Raw genomic sequence first — 9,169 nt, 5'->3', positions numbered from 1 at the left:
AATGCAAGTGCAATCACTCTAAGGAATGGGAAGGAGTTGAAGATCGAGGAAAAAGAAGTGGAGGCTTCAACAAAGGAGAAGCCACAAGAAGAACCGAAGGCGACTGATGAAGAAACATCCAAGGAAGAAGCGCCAAGAGGTAAGTTTTCTCCACTTTCTGCATATAAGCCTATTGCCCCTTTCCCCTTATTACTTAAGGAATCTAGAAAAGATGAAGGGATAAAGGATCTGTATGAGACTTTTCATAGATGTGAGGTGAATATCCCGTTGTTAGATGATATTAAGCAGGTACCTTGATACGCGATGTTCTTGAAAGAACTGTGCATAGCAAAGAGGAAACAGACACTGAAGGGTTGTCAAAAAGTGGAACTTGGTGAGAACGTATCTGCTGTGATCCAACGCAAGTTGCCCGCAAAATTCAAGGATCCAGGTATGTTTTTTATCCCATGCACTATAGGGAACGTTAGACTTGAGAAGGCCATGTTAGATCTAGGAGCATCAATTAATGTTATGCTATATTCTATTTATGCATCCTTGAAACTTGGCCCATTGAACAAAACTTGAATTATTATTCATTTAGCAGATAGGTCTAATGCATATCCTAGTGGAATAGTAGAAGATATGTTGGTGCAAGTGAATGAATTGGTTTTTCCTGCAGATTTTTATGTGCTAGACATAGAAAACGGTGATCATAATAGTCCTATTTTGTTAGGCAGACCAGTTTTGAAAACTTCCATGACCAAAATTGATGTTCACAGTGGCACACTCACTATGGAATTTGATGGAGAAGTTGTGAAATTTAATATCTATGATGCCATGAAATTTCCTGATAGTGATGATTGTGTATTTTCTGTTGATATTGTGGATTACTTGACACAAGATTATTGTGAGCATGCAGGAAAAGATGATCTAGAGGTGGATATTGTTGCACCCATTCAGCATGAGGACGAAATTGGATTCAGCAAAGAAGTGATAGAGATGGAAGGAATTCTAAAAAGTGCTCCTGAGCTACCTCAGTCAGGTAATATCTCTTATATATCTTTACCAATCTCTAATACTAGGCGCCTTCCATATGTTTTTCAGGCACCAGTGGTCGAACTAAAGACGCTTCCAAACCATCTTAAGTATGTTTTCCTTGGAGAAGGAGAAACATTACCAGTCATCATCTCAAATAGTTTGGAAATCGATCAAGAAGAACAGTTAGTCAAAGTATTGCAAGAGCACAAGACTGCTATTGGGTGGACTATAGCAGACATCAAGGGAATTAGCCCTTCAACATGCATGCACCGAATTTTGATGGAGAAAGGAGCGAACCCCTCATGTCAGCCGCAGAGAAAGTTGAATCCACCTATGATGGAAGTGGTAAAGGCTGAAATTCTGAAACTACTTGATGTTGGGGTCATTTACCCAATTTCCGACAGTTAGTGGTTCAGTCCGGTTCAAGTGGTACCCAAGAAAACCGGAATCACTGTGATGAAGAATAAGGATGACGAGATGGTTCCCACCCATATTCAAAATGGGTGAGGGTTTGTATTGATTATAGAAAGCTTAATGCAGGAACCCAAAAGGATCACTTTCCTTTACCATTTATTGATCAAATGATTGAACGTTTAGCATGTCATCCTTATTATTGTTTTCTTGATGGGTATTCTGGTTATTTTCAGATTGCTATTGCACTAGAGGATCAGGAAAACACGACATTCACTTGCCCGTTTGGCACCTTTGCTTATCGACGGATGCCCTTTGGACTTTGCAATGCATCGGCCACTTTTCAGCGGTGTATGGTTAGTATTTTTTCAGATTTTATTGAGCATATATTAGAAGTTTTTATGGATGATTTCACTGTCTATGGTGATTCATTCGAAAACTATCTGTCTAACATTGCGCTTGTCCTTAAGAGATGTGTCGAAACCAATTTGGTCTTAAATTCTGAAAAATGTCACTTTATGGTTGGGCAAGGTGTTGTATTGGGGCATGTCGTTTCATCTAAGGGGATAGAGGTAGAAAAAGCTAAAATTGATATTATTCAATCTCTCCCTTATCCCACATGTGTTTGGGATTGCGTTCTTTTCTTGGCCATGCAGGTTTCTAAAAGAGTGGGTGCCCGGATAGCCAACTTGTGGCTAAGGGCTTTTATGACTCTATGTATAAACAATCTTTGTTTAATATAATTTACATTTTATAATGGCATTTTCTTTATCTTCCTTCATATTGTTATATTATGATATATTATTGTTGTTTTGATAAAAACCTTGAATATACTATAGTGTATGTAAGATGTGATAGTACATTAGGATGACTATCATGAAACACATCTTATAGTCACTGTATATTCTAAACAGTTCCTAGTCAATTGAGCCGTCCGCAAATAAGGATAAGAATCGCTCGAGATTGAGACTAGCATTTGCGATGCCTAGTACCACGTTTCATTGGTATGGAACATAGAGATGTTCAAAGCATGCAAATGGATATTCATATGATGAATGATCGAACTACCCTATCCGGACTTTCAAAGTGGTTATCACTTATCGAGTGGATAAAGTTCGCGGTTTTGGTTGTACACCATTAGTCCTTACTACTTGAAACATCATTGAGACTCTATATGCTACTACTGTACTTTGACTCGTTTACCGACTCTATTGGGGTCATCAGGTGTCGGGATTGGGTACAATTATGACACATATAGGAGTCGATGCTTTGTTGTCAAGGATTCATCACATACTTGCGAGTGTGGATATCCTATGCGATCTGAGGAGATATTAGTGTGATGAATCTCTGGCCAGAGTACATGATGTGTTTTAGGTTACTCTGTTTTCCTAGTAACACATGCGATGTCACTATTTGATCTCCAAGATGTAATGGATAGTTATCGAATCTCGAACGACTCTCGATACACCAATGGTTGTTGATTCGATCAGGATATATGGATGAAGGGACCGTACTGTACGCTAATCAAAATATATTGGTTCTTGCAGGCACTATCAGTGATACCTAGGGAATCATGGGACGATGTTGCTAGGCGCTCTTGCCATGATTCGACGGGTAAGTCGGAAATTGTTGTTCCGAGTCACAAGGAGTTGTGAGCCCATGGCTAGCTGTATCCCTGAACCATTGAGGGTCACACAAGTAATGGATTACTAAATCCCGTTGAGATAGTTAAATTTAAAGAGTTAAATTTAATGAAAGAGAAGTTGGACTTCTTAACTAAAGGGAGTGAAATTTCCTAAAATGACATTTGGATGTGCATTTTTGGAAATCACTGAATTCGAATTCAGAAAAATTATCTTGACTTTAAAAGATGCAGAAATGGTTTCTGTGCACATTGGTGAAATCAGTTTATCAATCGGAGTCATGATGAATTTTATATTAATTTCTATAATAACAGGCTTGGCTTGTTGGGCTTAAGTTTTTTTTTTTTTTTTTATATATAAACATAAAAAAGCGATAAAAATAACACCAAACGGAGGAGGGGAACTAGGCCAAGACCTCCTTAAAAGGCTATACAAAGGTAATAAGAACATCAGAACAACTAGGGTATCGAAAAATATACAACCAAAGCATCCCTAGGAAATAAGTATAAACAAATAACATCAAAGATATCTAACTAAGTCAACGTCAGCAGTCATCCTGGGCAGCAAAAGCAAGAAGAGAACCACAGCTCGGCCCAGCAAAATAAAAAACGGACACTGAGGCGCGAAGAGTGGATGGTATCAACCTGTGCAGTAAAACCTAGAGGAGATCCACAACTCCAGGCCAGCAAAATCAAATCCGACACTAAAGCACGAAAAGAGGCTGGCACCATCCAGAGCTGAACAACAGATCAAAGCTATGCAAGAAATATGTCCAAAAGTCATGATCAGCTGGGAAGTCACTATTCATAGGCCGCGAGGAAAAAGAGGAGCGACCGCAAACCAGCAGGCCCAGAGCAAAAAAGCAGGAAAATGGCGAAGGAAACTCAAGCCATAACCTAAATCCCAAGAAGACTGGAAATCCAAAAAGCGAGGGGCACGAGTGACCGCCCACAAAACATCCAAACAACAGCAAGAACCAGTCAAGGAGAAGCACAGTGAACGCCTGGTGATCCATCACCCTGAAGAAGCAAAGCAAGCGACAAGGGAACAGACTAACTCCAAAAACTCTGGAAAAGGGCCGGAGAGCTGTACCTGCAAAGAAAAATAAATAGCTACATATATCTAAATCTAGGATGACCTAGACCAAAAAGGAGAGCAAACAAAGAAAAAGAAAGCCCAAGGGAAACGGCTATAAGCGAGCGTGAGGCTCTAAGAAAACCTAGATCTAAGGTAAGGAAGCCTGGAAGAGTCAGAACGGGCCAACGCAGCGATGGGAGTGGTTAAAGGAACACCAATCTCCAACAAACAATGCCTATGATCATGAGCCTGCCGCGCCAACGCATCCGCAACCGAATTCCCTTCCCGATAGATATGCGAGAAATGAACCGGCCTATTCCGCACCAAAACACGCGTCCTCGAAACAATATGGTCCAAATCCCAACGGCACCTCCGAGATCTAAGAATCTGAATGGCAATCTGGGAATCAGTCTCAATCCAAAGGGGAAAAAGGCTAAGGTCAGAAAAGAGAAGAATACCCCTCCAAATCGCCCAGAGTTCTGCACAGACATTAGACCCCAAACCAATGAACTCACTAAAAAACGCCAAGACCCTACCGGTAGAATCCCGGACAACCCCCCCCACAGACGAATCACCCGGGTTACCTCTCGAGCTCCCATCCACATTGAGCTTGAAGGACCCAGGTGGAGGCCTCAACCAACGGACGATCGCAGTCTTGTGAATCCGTTGGAGGCCGACCGAAATGCCCATCTTCCTCGCAGCCTGCAAAGCCCCCAGCCAGAGACGGGGCTTGATAACAGTTGCGGAATGAGCAAGTCTCAAATAAGACAAAATTTGGAACTTAAACTTCTCCGCAGAGTAGGGTAAGTGACGGTGCTTAGTATCATTGCGTGCAGTCCAGAGGAACCAAAGCACGACAAAAGGAATGAATTCCCTTACATTACCCCCCGGAGACCACTCGCGACCCCTTTTCCAAGCACTGAGAAACAGACTAAAGTTCTCAGTGTAAGGGATGCGAACTCTAAAGATAGCCCCAAAGAAATTCCACACAGAGCGGGCGATGGGACCGTCGATGAAAATGTGAGTGAATGTCTCCGACATCTCACAGCACTGGCACTTGGACACAAGGGAGAAACCCCGCTGCTGGAGCATCTCATCCACAGGCAACCACCGATGCCAAAACCTCCACAGAAAGAAGTATATGTTGGGCCTTATCCAGCGTCCCCAACAGGGATTAAAGATATCCGAGACCGAGCCTCTCGGTCTGACCTGCTCTCAAGAAGATCTAACAGAAAAGGCACCATCGGTGCTGTGGATCCAGATAGTCGCATCCGGCTCATCCACCAAAACAGGAATCTGAACGATCTCCTCCGCCACCGAGGGAGCAACGACAGCGCAAAGGAGATCAAAATCCCAGTCTCCCTCCAAAAGGATGCTGAAAACATGCACACACCGATCCCCTCTGACATTACACCTGCTCGACAAAGGGGCATCACCCAACCAAATATCATCCCAAAAAGAGACATCCCCAAGACCAATCCTCCACCGGATACCAGGCTCCGCACGAGGTCTAATCTGGAGCAAGCGCCTCCAAGTGGGGGAAATGGCTCCACGAGAAGGAGCACAAATAGGGCTGACAGTCCAGCAATACTTCCTCGAAAGGAATCTCGCCCAGAGAGAGGAACCCTGCCGGAATCTGAACCACAGCTTCATGGAAAAGCTGTCAACAATGTCCTTGAGACTGCGAAAACCCAGGCCTCCTTCTTGCACAGGGAGACAGGCGCGAGACCAGCGGGCCCAGTGCCACTTCTTCTCTAAGGGTCTGGAGCCCCAAAGAAAAGCATTGAAAATACGCTCCAATTTCTCCAAAACAGCCAAAGGAGGCTGGATCACCTGGCAGAGATAGATAGGGATCGAAAGGAGCACACTGCGGATCAGCGTCATCCTACTCCCAGGAGCAAGGGAACGGGACTCCCAGCCCTCCAGCTTTTTCCGGACCGACTGCAGAAGAGGCTCAAAGAGAGAGCACTTGCGGTTCCCACGGAAAAGCGGAGCTCCAAGGTATTTCAAGGGCAGCTGCCCCTCCGCAAATCCAGTAATTTGCAGCAAACAGGAGCGGCGACGAGCGGTCCAGCCCGGAGGAAAGATCATAGCACTCTTGGCCACATTAACGAGCTGGCCCGAGCAATTTTCATAGTGAGCCAGAAAATCTTTGAGACGCTGAAGACCACGGGATCCCCCGTTGGCAAAAATAATGACATCGTCAACATAGGCCAAATGGGAAATCGACAAATCACACCCAGACCGATACCTCAAATCAGCATGCTGGAGGAACAACCGGTCCAAGCCACGGGACAAATACTCCGCTCCAAGAACAAAGAGGAGGGGAGATAACGGGTCACCCTGTCTCAGGCCCCTCGAGGAAGCAAAGAAACCAGTAGGGGTGCCATTGACATTAACTGAGAACTTGCAAAAAGAAATTCAAGCCCTCACCATTCTCACAACCTTCTCCGAAAAACCAAACCTTCGGAGGACAACCAGAAGAAAAGACCATTGGACTCTATCATAGGCCTTAGACATGTCCAATTTCATAATGACATTACCACCACGGGCAGGGAGATTAAGACTGAGTGAGCTCATGCGCGAGAAGGATATTGTCAGCAATCATCCGCCCCGGCACAAAGCCACTCTGACTCTGAGAAACGAGTCTCCCCACCACCGACCGCAGATGAGAGTATAAAAGCTTTGAGATAATCTTGTTGGAAACATTACACTAGCTGATGGGACGGAAGTCCGTCCAAGCTTGCACACCCTCGACTTTGGGGATCAAAGTGATCGTGGTGGCAGTGAAGCCCTGGGGCATAAGAGAGCTCCGAAAGAAATCAAGGACAGCGTCCATGACATTCTGCTGCACAAAATCCCAGCATCTCTGAAAAAAAACCGAAGAAAACCCATCGGGGCCCGCCACACTATCCCGAGGGATGGAAAAGACGACAGCACGTACCTCCTCCAAGGAAGGTGCGGCAGCAAAGCTTTGGTTCTCCTCCTCCGAAATCTCCGAGGAGAAGCCAGAAAAATCCGGAAGATCCAGGACAAAAGGATCTCCAGTGAGGAGGCGCTCGAAATAGGCAGCCCCAGACTGCTTGATGAGACCAGGAGAGGTGAGGCAATTACCATCCTCCCAAATACGAAAGATCTTATTAACCACATTCTTCTTCTTCACCATGTTGTGGAAAAGCTTCGTATTCCTCTCCCCGTCCTCAAGCCAATTACAAGCAGCTTTCTGCTTCCAAAAATCCGCTTCCATAGCGGTGACTCTAGACAGATCCTCATTGCATCTGGACAAGAGGGTCCAGCTATGCTCAGAGGGATCCGCTTCACAGGCAGCCTCAGCCAGTCTAACCGACCTCTCCGCCTTAGCGATCTTATCAAAAAGGTTCCCAAAAACATCCCGGTTCCACCACTTGAGGTGGCCCTTCAACCGTTTCAGCTTGGCAAAGAGCTTGGGCATGCCTTGCAAAGAGCAGGGCATGTTCCAGTTCAGCCTGACGGTTTGAAGGAACCCCGGGGGCCGAGTCCACATGCTCTAGAACCGAAACGAGCTCGGCCCCCGAGCAAAGACAGGAGCAGACACCAAAAGAGGACAATGATCCGAAACCGTGCGACTGAGGTGTTCAACCCTGATAGAGTTGAAATGGTCACCCCAATCCACAGAAACAAAAACTCTGTCAAGATGCTTCCAAATGTACTTATTCGTCCAGGTGAACGAAGAGCCCTCAAAACCAGCGTCAACCAGCGCAGACTCCAAAACAAAATGATTAAACTCGTCCATGGGGAGCTGCCTCCCACCAGAAGAGCCAAGACACTCGGAGGCATCCCTCACGACATTAAAATCCCCCCCGAAAAGCCAAGGACCACCAACAGGCTTGACCTACAGCAAAGAAGCCCACAAGTCGCGCCATAAAATGTAGTCACACTTGGCATACACGAAAGAGCAAAAAACATGGGTCGGCAAAAAAGGAGCCGACACGCGAAGATGGAGGAACTGAGCGTGATCAAGGACACACTCCGCCTTCACATCATCCGCCAAAAAAACCCAAATATGACCAGAGACATTCGACAGAACTCTCTGGAAACCAAGGCGATGGGTCATGAAGCGCTGGTCAAGAGCAATCATCGGCTCCAAGATAGCCAAGATCTTGACACGCTTCTCTTTCACCAAGGCGTGAAGCCTCTCCTGGGACTCAGAGCTCCTGAGTCCCCTAATGTTCCAAATTAGGCACTGCATTTGGAACGGGTGGAGTAAGGCCACGTCTTCTTTCTAGACTCCTGGCGAGTCTGCTGTCGCTTCGTGTCAAAACGAAGCGTTCTCTTGGAGGGTGAGACAGAGAAATCAAAATCCTCATCATACCTCCCAAAATCTCTCCCATCACATGATTCAGTCCCACAGAACTAACTTGAGTCATCCTCACTGACAAACTCAGTGATCGGATCAACGTCCTAACAAATAGTACCCTGCTGAGAGACAAGCCCCTCAAAGGACGGGGCGGAGGACTCCACAGGAGTCCCAGGAAGCGAGGGGATGGAGTGGCTACTGTGATTCAAAGTACAAGTATCAGTAGCCACAAAGGAAGGCACAGGAACAACCTGCGGAAAACCAAGCTCTATCTCACCAACCACTGAAGAGGCACCAACCTCTTCCTCCACCTGACGAGCCCAACAAAGGGCCAAGCAGGGGTCAGATCCCTCATGGGGAGCGACAACAGACTGCGGGTCAGGAGCACCAGTATCTCCTCCCATCGCAGTATCACTGGACCCAGAAGCAATGTCCTTAACAACATCTCCATCCACATGGAGATCTGGACTCTGCTCAGTAGACTCGAAAGGAGCCTCAGTCCTCAATTCAGAGCGACAAAGATCAGGCTCCTCGGGTAAAGACTGTAGTAGCCCGTACCCTAATTGAGTAATTAAAGGATTAATGCTAATTAAATGAATTGGGTATCGGACGGATCGGAAGCTCCGAAGGCACGATCGGAAGCTCCGAACAGGATCGGAAGCTCCGATGAGCGATCGGAGGCACC

The 9,169-nt window shown here is 45.9% G+C and overlaps 2 protein-coding genes across 2 annotated transcripts; both read right to left on the bottom strand.

Moving 5' to 3' along the window:
• Positions 1 to 5,363: 5,363 nt before the first annotated feature.
• On the bottom strand, positions 5,364 to 7,620 carry LOC140874546 (uncharacterized). The gene is made up of 2 exons (XM_073277844.1): positions 6,900 to 7,620; positions 5,364 to 6,547 (listed from the first exon to the last, which is right to left on the bottom strand). Exons 1-2 carry the CDS (start codon positions 7,618 to 7,620, stop codon positions 5,364 to 5,366), a joined length of 1,905 nt encoding a protein of 634 aa, XP_073133945.1.
• A 54-nt stretch (positions 7,621 to 7,674) lies between these two features.
• On the bottom strand, positions 7,675 to 8,376 carry LOC140874544 (uncharacterized). The gene is made up of 2 exons (XM_073277843.1): positions 8,092 to 8,376; positions 7,675 to 8,019 (listed from the first exon to the last, which is right to left on the bottom strand). Exons 1-2 carry the CDS (start codon positions 8,374 to 8,376, stop codon positions 7,675 to 7,677), a joined length of 630 nt encoding a protein of 209 aa, XP_073133944.1.
• Between the last annotated feature and the right edge of the window lie 793 nt (positions 8,377 to 9,169).

The sequence above is a fragment of the Henckelia pumila genome, chromosome 1 (assembly GCF_033568475.1).
Source record: "Henckelia pumila isolate YLH828 chromosome 1, ASM3356847v2, whole genome shotgun sequence".
Taxonomy (NCBI): domain Eukaryota; kingdom Viridiplantae; phylum Streptophyta; class Magnoliopsida; order Lamiales; family Gesneriaceae; genus Henckelia; species Henckelia pumila.
This window is presented reverse-complemented; position numbering and strand designations above follow the sequence as displayed.